The sequence below is a fragment of the Dermacentor silvarum genome, chromosome 11 (genome assembly GCF_013339745.2).
Source record: "Dermacentor silvarum isolate Dsil-2018 chromosome 11, BIME_Dsil_1.4, whole genome shotgun sequence".
Classification (NCBI taxonomy): Eukaryota; Metazoa; Arthropoda; class Arachnida; order Ixodida; family Ixodidae; genus Dermacentor; species Dermacentor silvarum.
Genome location: NC_051164.1, coordinates 103158096 through 103175954, shown reverse-complemented (window position 1 = coordinate 103175954; position 17859 = coordinate 103158096). Strand labels below are relative to the sequence as shown.

Below are 17859 nucleotides of genomic sequence, written 5' to 3'. Positions count from 1 at the left end.
TGCGCATGCTTGCACACATCCTCCTTCCACCCCCCCCCCCCCCCCTCTGCTGATATTTTTTGATGATGTGAGGAAGAAAACTGTTAGAAAAATTTATTACTTATGTGTCAAATATTTCTGTACTACTGTATTTTCTCTTTTTGTTTTTCTTTTTTGCTTTTCTTTATTTTTAGTTACTTCAGCTGCTTTTGTTTTATGTGATTTCTGAGTATAAAATAACAACTTCCATAGAAGTGTTTTTTTTTTCCTTTATAACAATCGGTAGGGACCTTTTAACAAATTTGTTGGGTCCCAAAAGTGTGTACTTTCTAATTGTATGGTTTACTTATGTTAAATAAACTTTCAAACGCGGCCGCCGCGGCTGGGATCGAACCCGTAACCTCGAACTCAGCAACGCAACCCCATAGCCACTGGGCTACCGCGGCGGACAAAAAGGCTCTTCATCCGGAAAAAATTAATCCGGAGAAAAAAAGTTATCGTGCACTGTGTTTTTTTTTTAAATCGTTTCTTTTTTTAATAATTTTGTTAACCACTGTGCTAACTTTAGCTGGGACACCCTATATACAAGGTGTTTGACTTAACTTGGGCCAAACTTTAAAAATATGCAAATACTACGTAGCTGCATGGACAGAATCGAGATAATATTGTTTGCCGTCGCTTGGAGATACTCAGATTATTTTTTTGCTTTCCGCCGAATTAGATAATTAGTCCTAATTAATTATTCAACTTCTCAGTTATTATAATTAGAAGAAAAGTGTCAATGAGAAGATTGTAGCGCAACATGAAAAACTCCTGATACAGCTTTCTGTTGCTCAATACGTGCTGCATAAAAGTGTGAAAGAAGCCCCAGAACACACGCAAAGTGCCTCAAGCAGCCAGTCGCGCGGCAGTTTTGCGTGTATTCGCTGGCTTCTTTCCCGCTCGAAAAATCGCTGGGGGTCACCTCCCCCCAGCGCGCCTCTCCTGTGCTGGTCACGTGACCCGCCCTCCCCCGGCGCGGCTCTCGCCCTCTCCTGGTCACGTGACCTGCGTGACGCCGGACAGACGCTGAAGGGTCGACTAAGAACAACTTGGCTGTTAAAAATAATGGCAATAGAAATGACTAGGACGTCGCTTCATCTGCGCTGTCCTGGTCTGGATTCACCTAGATAGATGCCGGCCTGTGAATTTCGGCCAGCAAAAGTAATCTTGTCTCCGATTTACGGTTATTATCAGTTGGAAACAGTCATTGCGAAAATACGATACAATGCGTACATCCGGCAAGCACAAGTTCCTACGCCTCTCTCGACAACTTTAGCTGAAGCTCGCCTTTTTGTCTCCTCCATCGAGGTTGAATCTGACAACACGATAACACCACTACATGGCATACGATGTGTTAATTGTCGCTTGATAGATAGATAGATAGATAGATAGATAGATAGATAGATAGATAGATAGATAGATAGATAGATAGATAGATAGATAGATAGATAGATAGATAGATAGATAGATAGATAGATAGATAGATAGATAGATAGATAGATAGAAATTGGTTTTTGTCAACCCGAGGTTGACTTCTTTGCAACGAAATGCTGCTTGCAGTGAAGCTAGCTTTAACGAGTTTTTCGGTGTTCGCAAGTGCTTTGGCCAATAGAACGTCTCCGCTACGCTAAATCTCACTATCTCGTGTGGCCGCGACAGACCGCGACAGGCCGCGACTTCTACGCGCTTATTGCATCACAGCAGTACGCATGCGTGTCTGCCATGGTGGCTGCAGTAAAATCAGTCAACGCGTTCGGCCTGCAACGCGAACAGCCGTACTCACGATATTCGTATACGTTGCCAGCGTCATTCGCTGATATGATGGGTTCATTGCACATAAGTTAATAATCATTCGATTTATTGCAGGGCAGTAGCGCCGGATTGCAGCTAACTTTAGGGCTATCCTCATTGACTAACTGCCGCCCTGCGCGCAGGCCTCACGGTGGCTGACGTCATAGTGACGGAGCGCAGCTGCCAGTCGCGAGGAAGCTGGCTACTGGTCGCGTCATCGTCGACGTAGTAATACTCGTATTCGTCGTCTTCAGAAGGCTGGCCGCTGCGCACGACAACTTTCTCTAACACGTCAGAGTTCTTAGCGTCGTTCGCGTTGCATTGGAGGGCGTCCTTGCACCCAGAGCTCCGAGCCTTGTCGACGAGCGCCTTTATGCTGATGATGGACTTGAGCAAGTCCATCTTAACGGGAGACAATTGGTGGCGACTGTATTTTTCTTCAGTAATAGCGTATTCATTACTGATCGCCGCTCTCTTGTCTGGCGGTCGACTTCTTTGCCTGTTCTCGCCGTTGTTTGCAGAAGTGGTTGCGCGTTGTCCGGCGACGTGGCCCCGCTCCGCGTCGTATCGCTTGACGTCGGTGTGTGGAAACTGGCGGGCGACCTCTCGGTAGTAGCCTTTGTACGCCCAGCGTTGCCTCTGACGCGACGATGCCGGTCGTTCCAGCGCCGCCCCGAAAATGATGTCGGCGTACCTCTTGTCCGTGGTCGTCTTAGATGTACGCGTTCCATCACCAAAGTAAGGTTTCGACCGCTTGGAAGAAGAGGTTACTTCGAGGATGACCGGAAGATCACGATTCGGCTGGCTCCCGTTCCTGGACGAGGTGGCAGTGACGTTTCGACCGCGAGGACGGAAGACGTTGCTGTTGCGCGTCGTCGAGACGTCGGAGCCTCGGAACGGGTACGGAAACGCGGTTTCGTTGCCGGAGGTCCTGTAGCGCAGCGACTGAACCTGCACCGGCCTGGACCCGTACGTGGCGGCGCGGGTCCACGTGAAGTCGTCATCGTCGTGCAGATGGTAGTGCGTGCGCCTTCGGTAATCCGTCGTGCCCGACCTCTGGCCGCGGTCATCGTCGGCAACGCGACGCTTCGTCGGCTCGCAGCCGCTGCCGTTGCAACTGGCAGCGCCGGAGCGGGAGGCTGCCGGAGCGCACATGAGTATGAAGGCGAGCGAGTTGTTGAACGTGGAATAGTCGCCGCTCTTCGGACACCGCTGTGGCCACTCCGCGGGCAGCAGTGTCTCGTTCTTTGACGCCGTCAAGGGCAACGTCGACCTCGCAGTGCTAGATTGTATGGTATCAGCGCGAGTACTAGAAGAAAAAATACCAGACGTCGTCCTGGACGTCTGCGAGATTGAGGTTGGCGTAAGCCTTCCCGCGCTTGTCTTCTTCGCCTTCGTCGGAGTCGTTCTGCTTGTCATGTAATGTCGGTGCCGCAAGTTCTCGGCCCATGGCGCCCTTGTTGTCGGCAGTGTAGCGTTCCCCGTCTTAGATGCGTTGCCGCCGAAATGATAGAACGGCACGACGAAGTTCAGATGCCAGCCGTCGGCGGTTTCGTTCGGCGATGTGACCGGGGCGCACGCCGTCGACTTGTGCGCCCTCTTTTCGTGCGCGCCGGGTGACACGTCTTCGTCCTTAGCATTGCCACACTTCGACGGAGTCGTGGGCACGGTCCTTTTTGCTGTGGATGTGGCCGTTCTAGTACTGGCGGCGGTCTCAGTTCTGCTTGTAGTCGACGTCGGCTGAGCCGTTCTGCGCCTGGTAGAGTACCACGCCGATGACCTTGTGTAGACCACGTTTCGCGGACTCTGGGAAAAGGCTGGCGGACCGGACGCCCGTGACGCCAGGAAAATGCGCTCCGTGCTGCTCGCCGCCACGCGTCCACCGCCGCAGTCGGCCGACCCTCTGTCCTCGCACTCCCAGAAGGTCTCGCCCTTGTAGACGCTGTCCGGTAGCCACAGTTTCCGGCAGTCCGTGGCACGAGCCGGAAGTTCCTCGCCCGGAAACTTGACGAAGACGCGCGTGGGACATTTGGTTCCTCTCGAACTGCTCGCGGTGGTTCTGGTCGCGTACAAGGCCTGCGGGCGGTCTTCCTGCGGGCGCACGCTGCGCGGGAGAAAAAGCGCGATCGGGTGTCACGAGTATGACCTTGTGTGCCCATCGAACTTTGAGAACCCATCGCTTATGCATTTGATTTCCGTTTACTAGACCATTGCATGACTACACGATTTTTGTCTAATTATCAGAAAGGTTGAATCAACAAACGGCAGCAAAATGTACGAATTTGGATTTTATTTTTTTATTTTTTATTTGTAGTCTGTAACGTCTTTTTGTGTCTTGCTGTTGAAGAACGACGCTACCAGCATGAGGCGAAGAGCGCCGACATGTTTAAACGCACACGAAACAAGCGCAAACGGATGGCTTCACTGACGGAAGGAGCATCGACCAATAAAATTTATATAAAACAACTTCACGCCGAGGGAAGCAGGTAGCACCGTCCGCTAAATTTCTTGTTTTCAAGCTTTTAGTAACCGGTGAGCGCATGGGGGGGGGGGGGGGGGGGGGGTGTCCTATTAAATGAAATGGCATGTTTTCGAGTTCGAATTAAACGAGTTTTCCCTCCATATCAATGCATGATTTTTCGTCGGAGCTTTCCAGTGCGCTCAAATTAAGCTATAAGTCGAATTAACGGGAGTTGGCCATTAGACAGTAGTCTTGTACAAGTTATAATATGCAAGATTTCATAAGTATAGTCCGTTTCTAATTGTTAAAGTGGAGTCGCAAGGGACGTTCCCTGCCTGATGACAGTTCGCTTTCTGTCAATAACTAGAAACTGAACACGTTCATTTCCGGCCTTCAATTAGTTTTGCGCGTAGTGAATTTAACTTGGTTATGTATAAACTATATGTCACGAGTCAGTTTATCGATTGTCATTGTCAGAAGCTAACCTGGTACTAGCGGATGCCGTACACGGCGCAGTAGTTGGTATCGCTTTTGCTGTCTCTGCCGTAGTCGGCCTCGTCTCCGTACTCGAACTCTGGCTCGCTCGAGTCGAAGCGAGTGGCGTGTCGTTACAGCTGCAGTGACAGCCTTTGCCGTACAGCCTTTCCACCAGCACGGATTTAGACAGCGACGCCCGGATGATCTCTTTGACCAGGCTCCTGTTCTGGCCGGTCGTTTCGGCGGGCGCCGGCACGAGATAGAAGACCTTGCTGAAGGTGTCGTTGCTCAGCAGTTCGCTGCAGTTGCACGCCCTTTTGGTGGCGTTCGCGATGGCGGAATCGTGAGTGACGGACCGCTTCGACCCTTCTGGATGTTTCCCGGTTTGAAGGGACGTCGTCGCGTCGTCGACGTTGCTTCGCTTCTGCAGCTTTGGCGGTGTGGGCGTCGAGTCCGAAACGAGATCAGCTGGCAGCGGCTCGCGCGGCTCCATGAGGTTTTTCCATCGACGCATGATGGATTGCTCCTGTGCTTCCTGGGCAGGAGGATATATCACATGCACAAATGCATGGGGGAGGGAAATGAACTATAGGAGAGAGAGCGTTACGTCACGCAGCCAGCTTTGGCGAGCCAACTCTCCGTGAAAGCCATTCTCCTCGCTTTTTCCTCACAGTATCGGCCCAACACGTGACCCTCTGAGAGTCAGCGTATTGGCCGAGAATGTTTGGTCCCCAGTAGTTTTCAATCGATGCGCACTTGTTCGGCTGCGCTGCCGCAGATCTGCCTGCAGAACGGTAGCATTAATTAAAACCTGCCGTGCGCTCTGATGTGGAGATCACGTGGCAGGCCGATACGTCATGGCTTCAATTGCGTTGCGCGATGCTGCCTACTAACTTTTCCTTCCTTCACGCGCAAACGAACCAGTCGCAATTGCTCCCTTTTGTAAGGGTGTAACTGCGCACGCCACAGTTGACTCCACTTTCGAGAGTTCTTAACATATTTACTCCCCACTGGACTGCGTTCCCTCTTCCGATGAAGTACTTCTTGTTTGTAACCACGTATATAGTAAATACATTATATTACGAAGTTAACAGTAAATTGGCGCATCTCAGATACTTGATTGGATAGTCAGCGATTAACACGCACGCAATATTCCGCCGCTGATTCCGCGCTGCAGAAAAAAAATAAAAGACAATATCCCCACAAAACTCGAGCATAATTGCCTATAAAAGAAATTTAGAGCATTTTTTTCAGATTGAATTATATATGGTCATGGAGAGCACACTCGTACAAAAAATAATTCTGTAATGGCGGCATTTTGAGCCAATTGGAGAGGCAGCTAATAGCAGCCCTGTGGGCTAACCAGAGCTGACAATTGAGATGGAGAATTCGACAAGATTTGACTATCTAGAAACAAAAACAAACAAGGAATTGAAAACTGATGAAAAATTAGTGTGGTAATTAATTAATTAGTTACTATTCGGTTTGCTGAACTATCCAAAACTGAAAACAACCCCGCGCATCAAGAATGCTACTGTGGGCTATCGCGTTAATTATTTTTATTTATTTTTCTCGTCGAAGGAGGGGTGCGATTCTGGACATAACCAAAGTATTGTCGAACTTGTCAGCCTTCTTGTCAACTCTGATTGGCCCACAGGGCTGCTACAGCCTCTCTGATTGGCTCAAAATGCCGCCGTTATACAGAATTCGACAATATGGCGGAAATAGGCGATGTCAGGATAACATAGCGTCTCAAGTGCACGGCGTACGCACTTACCGGCGCGATAGTCTCGTGGTCGTGGGCTGCAGGAAGCGTGACCGCGCTAGTTTTGACGGTCATGTCCTGGCCGAAACGTCCCCTGTGTGTCCAGGCGGTGGTGCGCTCCTCGGTCGTGCTCTCGTCCTCGTCGGCGCTGGAGTCGCCTCCGTCCCGCTTCTCGTCAGGCGACGGAGCGCCGTCGTACTGACTTCGCCACTGCGAGCGCTGCTGCAGTTGCTGCTGCGACGAGGCCTTGCGCTGGAGCCTTTGGGACAGCAGCACGCCTAGCGACGGTACGGACATGTCGATGTGCAGGTCCTTCTTAGAGATGTGGTGCTTTTTTTGCGAAGGAAGAAGACCGACACCGTTGACAATGTATAATACATATATACACGGTTAAAGGACACTAAGAGAATCATTGTAATCAGTTTTGTGGGGATGCGCGACTCTCACGCGTCCCCTGATGTCGTTTTCCCCGCATGGCTCCTATCTCCTGTAATCCGGCTTCGCCGTGTAGCTTGACGGCGGCGGAGTTGCAGCGTATTACGAGAGATGGCGCTAGTGCTGCGCTGCTAACGCCACCTGACGGCGGGGGGTTACGCTGGCGCAAAAGGGAGAAGGCTGTTCCTCTTCGGAGTTGGGGGTTGGGGTCGGTGAGCGATGCGGACGTCCCACGCGTGCGCCGATCCACGCTTCGCGAGACCGTCTCAGCGTGGCTGGGAGCAGGGCACCGGTATGGACGAACACGGATCGTTCGAACATGCCACCGTTCGCGTGACCGTACACGTACGTGAACGACTAGGCCATGGTGTCATAGCATGGGGCGAACATATTCGCTCGCTATCCGGTCGCGGTGAGTCAGACTTCCTTGACTTGTCGCGCGCCTTATGTGAATGTTCTAGGCATAGTAATTCGGCTAGCGTGTATTAGTGTATGAAAGGTGCAATAAATGCCCTTTTGATTGTTTGCACTACTGTGTTGTCGTTCCTTTGTCTCAAGATCACGTATGAGACCCCACAGTTTATACCTATAGAAAGTTCTTTCAAAACTAAGTTAATTTCGCGGTATTAGGTTGATTGGTACAAGAGAAAATAACGAACGGTTTTACATATTTTTGAATTTTGCGCTGAAATATTAGTGTCGGTATGTGCAGTGTGACGTCACGAATTTCCAAGTAGCTCAGGGCAACGTCTACCAGTGAGTTGCTGCCCTGACGAAGATGAGTCACCGACTGGCCTTGGCTTCACGGAGGATTTTCTTGTCCGGTCACTTCAAGTTTCCATCTTTCTTTGAACGCTTTCTCAATTGTTTCGTGGCCATGTATGGAATCTTGAGTGTCATCCAGTTTGGCATGCACGCGTACGCTTTTTCGTCGAGTCTGGGCACTGCCTTACTTATTCATGGTGTCGTCGTCAAAGCTTAGCTACATACCACTTTGTCCTACATACCACTGGACGTGCGTCTAAAAGGCAGATGATACTCACTGGAACGTTGCTCGCTCCAACCTCGCAACATCCAGGCAGCTGACACAGAACGCCCACAACCGTCAGAAGCTTCAGCAGGTGACATGACTGCGCCATCTTTGCTGGGACTGGTCAGAATTCAAAAGAGAAGCAGCAATCGTGTCTTATCTTGCGCAGCCGAACCTTGCTACAACAAAGCTACATTCGACTAAACATAACTTCGTTATATCCGATATACTTTAAAAGCGTATATTCGTTATAGAAGCTGATATCGCCCACGAAAATATTAAATTTATTTTTATACCCGATAACTAGTTCTATCCACATTCGTTATATCGAGGTTTACCTGTATTACATGGCTCCTTGATTACGAATTATACTCGTGACGTACACAAAAGAAAGCTGGCATATCTGCCATGGGCCAGTTAGAAGTAGCTGAGAGCGATAGAAGCAGATGCGTCACGTACCACGGCGAAGCTACGTGTGCAGTCTGTTGCGAAAGTGTAGGGGCCACCGCTATCGACGTTGAAGCGTGCGAACTCCAGTAATTCGCTATGTCTCCGTTCAGTCTTGCTGCTGATGGGCACCGGTGACTGTAACGTGCAGGACCTGGCAGCTTTTTGTGTATAGAGAGCGGCATCTGTCTGTCGTCTTGTATATCTGCATTTTGTGTATATATCGGGTCTTGTATATCGGGGGCATGCGCATGAATTTAACTCCTAGTAAGACGTGCGAGCTCATCTTTGACAAATTGCGCAAACCTTAGTATTTGACCGAAGAATTTCTTCTTCTTTCTGGGGTTTTACGTGCCAAAACCAGTTCTGATTATGAGGCACGCCGTAGTGGAGGGCTCCGGATAAATTTTGACCAACTGGGGTTCTTTAACGTGCACTACAACGCATGCACACGGGCGTTTTTGCATTTTTGCGTTTTTGCTACACAAGGGAGGGGGGGGGGGGGGGCAAACAACAGTACGAATAACAAAGCAAATTTCATTTAAAGAATATCTTATTTGACCGAGAAACGAAGTGCTGGTAATATATTCCTTAAATAAAATTTTCTTTGTTATTCGTACTGTTTTTTGCTCCCCCCTCCCTTGTGTAGCTCTGTGAACTCTCCCACGTGTGGGAAGTTCAAGCTTGCTGTGTCGAGAAATAATCCCGGCCACGGCGGCCGCATTTTGATGGGGGCGAAATGCAGGAAACCCCCGTGTACTTAGATTTAGGTGCACGTTAAAGAACCTCAGGCGGTCCAAATTAATCCGGAGTATCCCACTACGGTGGGGGGTGACCGTAGTGGGAGACTACGGTCACTCCACACCGTAGGGGTGACCGATTTAATTAATTTAAAAATTAAGCAAATCACGTTATGGGGTTTTACGTGCCAAAACCACGATTTGATTATGAGACACACCGTCACCCTATATCCCTAAACCATGACGGTGTATGCAAATGTCATGTTACCTGCCGGTTGCCGTCCGTTTGCAGGCCGGTCAAATGGTATGCAGCTGTTCGTGCATTACGTCGGAAGCGCGTCAGGGCCGTGGCATCGCCGCTGCACGGGTCGGCCCTCCGCTACCGGAGCTGCCGTCGACAGTCGACGAGCCACTCGGTGGTGATCGGCCCAGATCCGACGCCGCGGATGTCGTCTTGTTCTTGTTCCCTGTTAATGGTACTTACCCACTATACGGCGCATTGGTGGTAGGAGAAGAAATAAACGCGTCGAGAAATGTGAACAGTGAAAATAATTTTTCAAAGTGATTGGAATATAAGCAAATACAAATAATCAAAGTTGAACTTGAAACGTTGAAGAGATACGCATATATGCCAAATGTACTTTTTTTTCGAGCAAGCGTTTTTTTTTTTTTTTTTTTTGGGGGGGGGGGGGGGGGGGGTGCTTTGCCGGAGTTTGGCGTGGATTTCTCGCCGAGTTAACTGAGCTGATCACGGATACGGTGCAACAGTAAACTGGACTGAACCCGTAGATGGTGTAATCAAAACTGGGCCGGTCCCTGAGATTGTGTATACAGAACCAAAGGTGGTGACTTGGTGGTAATACAAACGCAGTAATTAGGACGAGGGACAAGTAGAGACAGGACAAGCGCTTGTCCTGTCTCTACTTGTTCCTCGTCCTATACTGCGCCATGTTGGTTGCATTACGATGAATAACCAACATAGGCCCAAACCAATTTCCTTCTAAAGTGACTTGGTGGGCCGATTCTGACACCAGTGCACGACGTGTGTCATCTCAAGGGTGTGGGTTGTAAGCGAGTCGATGCTGGAGGCTGTGAAACGCGACGTTAAGGGCACAAATTACGAATTGAAAAAAAAAAAAAAACACGCTAATAAGTTTTGCCTATTCGACTGATGCATATATACGCAAGGTAACTAACCTTTATATTAGAATCATTTATTATTACGCTTCGAAGCAAATTCGGGGCTCCAACACATGTTGCATGGGTCGGGTTGCGTTTACACTTGATATCGACCACGCCGTAGCACACCGGCCTTCACCGCCACAAGAAAGCCGTTGCGCAACCACAAAACACCTGCTATAACTCTGTCCCATGGAACGCTTCCCACTTGGTTTCGAAACAAACCATCGGCATGGCATGGATAACAGCTTCTCCGGCTCTGCTGTAAAAGCAAGCTGTAGAATTTGCGGAGAATGGGGCATCGGGAAAGTTACGAGCTTGTGTTGGACACGGCAGACCCGTTCTAGTTTACTCAGAAGGGTTTGGGCGCGAGCTAGTGCGGATCATTCATTGTGCACAGCGCCAAGAAACACGGACATGGGAGAACGCGGGACGAGCGCTGACTGCCAACAACATCTTTATTTGAAGCCTGCACAAACATATACTATTCGTTATCGCAACAGTTGCGAATAGTATATATTTGTGCAGACTTCAAATAAATATGTTGGCAGTCAGTGCTCGTACCGTGTTCTCCCTAGTCCGTTTTCTTTCTTTTTTCTTTTCTTTCTTTCTTTTGTTTTGGCGCCGTGTAAAATGAATTACCATTCTAGTTGTCACTGCCGCTAGATTGCTACGCACTTCTGGAGGTCTGGTTACTTGCGAGATAAATCATGTTTGTGGACAAGTTAAAAATAATCTTCATAATGTCCTTTGGTAGTGGCTGCACCTGCTTGAAATTCCCGCTTGAGTGGGGTGCTCTGATTAGCGCAATCCGCAGTGTCGCAAGCATAAATTTTTATTAAAAAACAAACTGTTAAATAAACCTCAGATAAACAGTTACGCAATAAAATATAATTGATTATTTTACATCAGTTGTTTGGCAACATAAAAATTTCTGTAAAATTTGTTCGTGCAAGTCGCACAAGTCATTACTAGGCGACTAAAAGACGACAAATAATCCAAGTAGTTGACCAATCAGATCAAAGCGTGACATTTTTCAATGTGCTCGATGGCGTTGTCAACACGGTACGTACGGTTTTAACACATTTTGATAGCACTTGCACTCGAAATCAAGTGGAAAAACGTGCCCTTCGAGCTACAGCTAGATTCATAGCGTTGGCTTGCTAAATCCGGGAGAACAGTGCTTTTTGTTGCACCGCCCAGTAGGGCCCTTGGCCGCAGTGTCACGATCATATGTTGGCGTCGTCTTATCGTGTTTCCTTTCGTTTCTTGCTTCTTTCGTCAGATCGAAATGATCCTAGACTCGCAGTACAGGAGAGCGGACAGCTCAGGCACAAGCGAACTGAGTCAGGAGGAGAGCCTGTACTGTAGGACACAGAGTGTGCAGCTCAAGGATGACTTCTGCGCCGGCGCGCGCCGGTGAGTTTCGCACGAGTGCCGCTGTGGTGTTTGTCGCGATGTTATTTGGTTACTGCCTAGTAGACCAGAAGTGATCCTGTATAAGTAAGGCTGGAGTAAGCTCAGTGTGTTCTCTCGAAGGTATCGTATAGAGCGAAGCTACCGTTCGACATGTGAAGCTTCGTAGAGCACGTACGCATATCACGAAAAACAAAATCACGGCGACAAGCGACGCGATGGAGATGCCTGTCGCATCCGCTCGTCGCCTTCAAGTCGAACCCCACGCGAGCGACGACTTTGAGCGACGTCTCTCCCGGGTTGTCGGTATGAGGGCAGCGAATACGCGCCGAAACTGGCTTGACGCATGCTCTAATAATTTAAGTTGACGTGTTTTGGTGTACAGAGCAGCATAAAGTATTTCTAAAGGTCTTTCAGTAGTTTTTTTTTTTTCTTTAGTCTTTGCACTTATCAAAATTGGGTCGTTTGCTCGCTTCGTGCGACATCCTGTTACGGCTTCGCGCTATTGGCTAGAATTCTAGATTTCCAAAACCGAGCGACGAGAACGAGCGATCTGTTCGCGCGACGGCCCGTTTCGTCACTCGAAGCCGTCGCTTGTCAATGTCGCGCACAAAATCGTTCTCATGGGGTTTGGGCTGCCTGCTGAAAGCTTCTTGAAGAAGGTACCCCCAACTCACAATTTGGCAGTATTCAAGAAGTATAATTTTTTCAGTGCTCATGCATTCATGCCCAGCCGTTGTGTCAATCTTGTAGTCTTATTTGATCACATATTCTCCATCATGCTTTACTATTTGCATGTCAAATGGCAGAGAAGTACGTGAATTGATCTTGGAACCAAACACGATTCCTCATTTTATGGTGTTGTTTATATGGAGCAAGTATTTAACTTAAAGGAATACTAACGAAAATTTTTGGGGGGCTGGTTGTCTGTCCCCCCCCCCCCCCCCCCCTTGTTTAATCAGTAGCTATTGAGCCAGTAATCATGGCAAAGAAACTTGTTTGATCCAGCATGCGACTATTATTAAGTTATATGCTTGTATGTGACGATTGGTCGCAGTTTCAATTTCGAAGAGCACTTTGTTCCCCGTAAAGTAAGTGGCATGCTTGTAAACAGTAATGATCATGTAGCGCGCAGACATCTGACGCACGTTGATGCATCGTATACCATACCATCTGTGCTTCTGTTTTCTCTGATAGTTTGGGGGGAAACTTGTGCATTGCTACACCATCGTAATGCTTCTTTGGGCAGAAGTCCACTATGCAGTTTGATCCCGGCATTAGAGAACTTTAGTGTGTCTGCAACCTTCTTGTTGTTTGCATTTCACTGAGTAACTGGAGAGGTGTACGGTGGGAACAACGCTGGTAGCGACATCTGGTGACACAATGTCTAACTAGAGAGGATGCAAAACACGCATTGCAACTTACATATTCTACTTAACTACTGGTCTAAAGCATTGTTAGTGACATAATTGTTATTGTGCCATACTTTTATGATAATTCCCTTCAACATAACACTGATGCGACAAAAAAAAAATTAAATGCATTTTAGTTGGCCAGGTTGTCGCAGGATGTCGACACCAGCTTAATCCGTAAACAGCGAAATGTTTGCTTGTACGCATCATGCGCACACGTACATATGCTTCGTGTGCGGTCAGTGCAAGACACCCAATGTAAACAGCGCTTAAACATTTTCTGAATGGCGAGACAAGCCCATGATGTTGACGTCATCGAAATCAATGGCCAAAACTCGTGATGTAGCATTGTTTACAAATAGAACCTATGCTGATGACTACGTGTATAGGTGCTGCACTTTCCAATTCGTCGCTCGCACAAACTTCAATATTAAATTAAATTGCGTTCTAAGCTACATTTGCTATTGGTAGTTTACAGATGATACCTATGAGCTCTCAGCAATGGAATCTACCAGTTATTTCGAGTTGGAATTTTTTTATTAGTACCTTTTCAATTGGAGTTTCATCATTTTATTTATTTATTTTTATTATATTTTAGAGTTTCGTCACTGTGCCTCGCTATACGAAGGAGCAAGTCATCGATCATTGGCCAAAAGGTGAGCGCCAGTCATGGTCATTAGACTCTAGACCAAAAGAAAAGACTACCTTCCTTTTTAATATTCACTATGGTAAATGAACAGATACAATACAGAGTTAAAATTAAAAGTGATTGCCAAAGTGCATATGGCTCAAATTGAATTTTACTGATTGAACTGTTATTGGAAATATATACTTGTATATGTGTGTTTCAAACAAGGACATCACTTTAACACCAGAGAATGTGCTGCAAACATTAGTCGTGAGTTGGTTGCCTGTTGGCATTGCCTGCTGACATTACGTGTAAGAGAAAAGAAGACCATGACAGCCACAACAATGTTTACCTTGAACTGGAGTTTTCACAGTGTGGCACAAGGTAGTAAAGAATAGTTATGACAATTTTTTCGCATCTGACAGTGACATATTATGAGAAGGGCAATATTCTAGGTTTGCTTAGATAATAAGTGGGTCTTTGAGGGTAGATACACAATTTATGAGGTAACTGCAAAATATGGTTTATGAAGTTAATTTTTCACCAACTCTCTTTGTATCGTTAGGAGCTTCAGATTCAACTCACGGATGATGCAGACCCATTTTTTTTCTACACGCTCACTCTCACTGAAGAGGACTTTCAGAGGCAAGTTTTCATCATTTCTCTTTTCTTATGTGTTCCTTGGATTCAGAGTTTTCTTTAACTGTCTTATTTTTCATGTCATAGCTTGTGTTGTACAGTCACACCTTGATATAATGAATTATCAGATAGTTGCAAAGCAAATGTAAAGCTTGGTTGGCCATGTTTTATTTAGCTGAGTGTTCTACTGCTATTGTGAAACCGAAAATGCGAGATCCAACGTGGTATCGGTTATAGCAAAGCAAACTTTTTTTTTTGCATGCGGCTCAGCAGAGTATGCAAACAAGCAGCCATAAGCCAACATGCCCGCAAAAGTAACTTTGAAGGTGTCCCTCAGTATGGTTCAATCATTAGACACAAGAAATAAAGGGTCTGGTCAGTGGCATCATCAATGAACAGCAGACAGAGACAATGAACAGCCGCCAGACAAAAATACTTTTTTTTTTTTTCAAATAAATGGGTATGAATTGGTTGTGAACCTGATAAACGGTCTGTATGATCTCAAATCACCCGTTTTACATTCAATGTTTACTATGCCAAGTCTGGGTAAGTAAGGATAAGCATTTTTATATCTCCGTCTGGCTCCAGCTAATTCTGTACATTGAAAATTTAGTTTGTTATGAAGAGTGTACAGCTGGATTGCAACTTTTAGTTCAGTGAGTTTTGCCAAGTTCACAGAACATAGACTCCATGCAACAACTCTCTATAGAAGAATGTGAGATATGAGAACATAGACTATTTCATGTCTAGCATACTTTTAAAACGCCTATATCCAACCACTTCAAGAAATATGCCTGATGTAAAGCATTGTGAAACACAATGAAAAAAGTGAACCCGCTACTGACACTGACAGCAAACAACCAGCAGTCTACGTTCCAACTTGATTTACTAAAACACTATGCCACACACATTCGAACTTGCAGCGCAGGTCCAATCAGAGGTATTTCAAGACGTATGCAACATGTTTTAAGTATCATTATTTTCATCTGCGCTTTTGCTTTTGATGCACTTGTGCATTTGTTTGCAATTGTGCACAAAGCGCCTGAAGGGGATATAAGAGGTTTACAATGGTGTATTTTTCTTATGTTAGTGTTGTTCATGTTCATTATTCTGTTACATGGCTCCGGCTATGCATTTGTTGATGCCAATTTTTTTTCTCCTTTATAACGAATATCGGATATAACAAACAAATTATTCCCCTGAACATGACTTCACTATATCAAGGTTCAGCTGTATGTGAGTTTGATGTACCGACTGTGCCACCCGTTAAGAGGAAATAAATTTCATTTTGATGCAGAGTAAAATATGCCAGGGTATATGCTTCCTTTCATTTCTCATTTGGCTTGCATCCCGCAGCCTCAAGACGCAGCAGGGTCTCCTCGTGGATTTCCTGGCATTTCCGCAAAAGTTTGTTGATCTGCTTGAGCTCTGCACCAAGGATGAACTCAAGGTTCAGTTTGCTTCACTTCAGCTGCACTTGCGGCACCATTGTCATGTCCCAGAGTGTGTGTGTGTGTGCACGCTCGCATGCGTGCTGTCCCACTTGCCTGCTGGCTGCTTGAGGGGGTGAAAGAAAACAGAACTGGCGTTCCACGTACATTACAGATAGTGTTCCTCTGTTAAACACAACATGCCATGCTGGAGCACTGGTGCATGAATGCTTCTTTCTGGTGTCTTACGTGCCAAAACCAGTTCTGGTTATGAGGCGCGCGGTAGTGGAGGGCTCCAGATTAATTTTGACCACCTGGGGTTCTTTAACATGCGCTACAACACAAGCACACGGGCGTTTTTGCATTTCGCCTCCATCGAAATGCGGCCGTCGCGGCCAGGATTCGATCCCGCGATCTCATGCTCAGCAGCGCAACGCCTTAGCTGACTGAGCCACCGCGACAGGTGGGTGGTGCATGAATGCTACCTTTCCACTTTGCAGAAAGCACTTTGCACTTTGCAGAAGAAAGCACTTTGCAGCACGGGCAACGCCTCATGACGTGCTGGCCACAGTAAAGCTGATGGTATAACCATAGATGCAGAGAAAGTGAATACATCAGCAAGTCTCTAGTCTCATTGCACATTGAGGATGAAGGCTACCTGCCGAGTACATTGCACCATGTCCATACATCACAGTGCTCACATGGCTCACAGCATTAACCAATAGAGCTAACCAATAAGTGTCCCCAGCAGCATATCTCGGCAGTTCTACTGGGAAGGTATTGCTTGACATCCTCAGATGGTTTTTTTAACATTCTTTTACTCTTATCTAATACAGGACAGCCCCCGGTTTGTGCTATCACTCACGGTGCATGGCCGGATTGGCTCGGATCCCGCCATCCTGGATGTCATCGAGGCCAACCCTTTCAAGCACCTAGTCCACCTGTCGCTCAAGCTGGCCCCTGCTCCTGACACCGTCGTCCGCAAGCACCTGACTTCTGCCATGCGTCTCCTTAAGGTGTGGCTATCGACATTAGAGAGATTTAAAGTTTGAAACAATGGGACAGTAGGCTAGATAAGAAGCAGCAGTGTGTTTCAGGAACAGCATTTATTTAGCCCTGGTGACTGTGATGCTGTGTTACATGGGGTCAAAGTAAACATTGATGCCAGCAGGCATATACGGTCAAGCGCCTTTATAACCAAGTGCTCAGAGCCTCCAAAATCCTTCATTATGCAGGTCACTTTGTTGTGAAGTTTGAACACCTTACCACTTGCAATAGAGCAACTTCAGTGTATTCAGCAAAATAAAATCTTTATTTAACTTAAATTCATGAGGTACTTAGTTAAGAAGCCGCAAATTTTCTTGAGCACACTTCGTTCGAAAGAATGTGACTGCAGCTGACCGACCTTATGGTATCGACGTTCGCGGCATGCGTCGTGGTGATACCCAGGAGTGGTGCAAAGTACACCTGCAGAGCGTCGAATGCTGCTATATTGCTTCTCTTGTCAAAATTCTTGGGCCTGTATTCAGAAAAACATTCTTAAGTTAAACCCGTTAGTAAAAGCGAAGCCAGCCAGCGCGTAGCTAACTGCACTTACAAACTAAAAGCTTTGTAAATTCAGTCCTTGGTTTGCCTACAGGCACCGCTACCTTTGCTTCCTTCCTGTCCAGGATGGTTTCGATGATGTCGCCAGGTGCTAGTTTTGAGCGTATTATCGTGTGTTTGTGTGTGTGTGTTCTCCGATCGGCACTTCATATGTGTACCACAGCTCAGTGACGGTTGTGGAGGGCAGTAATGGTGCCGCTTCATGTGTTCAATGCAAAGTAACAAATCAGCAAGTTATTCGTTGTACAGGTAAAATCGTTTAGTTGTACTTGCTGTAGGGATGTTAACAATACATATCAAAGATAGCAATTTGGCTGGGACGTGCGTATTTCTTCGTTACACAAGTAATTTTGGTGTAACGTCGTTGTAGAAGCATTGTAGAC

The 17859-nt window shown here is 47.0% G+C and overlaps 2 protein-coding genes across 3 annotated transcripts in view; one reads left to right on the top strand and one right to left on the bottom strand.

Moving 5' to 3' along the window:
• LOC119433392 (spindle assembly abnormal protein 6 homolog) overlaps positions 1-17859 on the top strand; it is a 52381-nt gene that overhangs the window by 19371 nt on the left and 15151 nt on the right. The window contains exons 2-7 of one of the 2 annotated variants that reach the window (XM_049659408.1): positions 9460-9643; positions 11632-11765; positions 13773-13830; positions 14368-14447; positions 15798-15891; positions 16708-16887. In XM_049659408.1, coding sequence (XP_049515365.1) covers positions 9614-9643; positions 11632-11765; positions 13773-13830; positions 14368-14447; positions 15798-15891; positions 16708-16887 — 576 coding nt within the window. In that variant the 5' untranslated portion in view covers positions 9460-9613. Of the gene's footprint in view, positions 1-9459; positions 9644-11332; positions 11412-11631; positions 11766-13772; positions 13831-14367; positions 14448-15797; positions 15892-16707; positions 16888-17859 lie in introns of those variants that run through there. The other variant, XM_037700574.2, reaches the window with a different exon arrangement.
• On the bottom strand, positions 1888-9577 carry LOC125941645 (uncharacterized). Its single transcript, XM_049659405.1, has 5 exons — positions 9436-9577; positions 7994-8100; positions 6528-6845; positions 4759-5285; positions 1888-3916 (listed from the first exon to the last, which is right to left on the bottom strand). The coding sequence occupies exons 2-5, from the start codon at positions 8087-8089 to the stop codon at positions 1927-1929; spliced, it is 2931 nt and encodes a 976-aa protein (XP_049515362.1). The 5' UTR covers positions 8090-8100; positions 9436-9577; the 3' UTR covers positions 1888-1926.

Excerpts from the sequence above, each read along its gene's own strand:
- LOC125941645 (XM_049659405.1), bottom strand. The coding sequence starts at position 8,089 with ATGGCGCAGTCATGTCACCTGCTGAAGCTTCTGACGGTTGTGGGCGTT. Across the intron at positions 5,286-6,527 it reads ACCACGAGACTATCGCGCCG|GAAGCACAGGAGCAATCCAT; the intron begins GTAAGTGCGTAC and ends CCTCCTGCCCAG. Across the intron at positions 3,917-4,758 it reads ACGGCATCCGCTAGTACCAG|CGTGCGCCCGCAGGAAGACC; the intron begins GTTAGCTTCTGA and ends TCTCCCGCGCAG.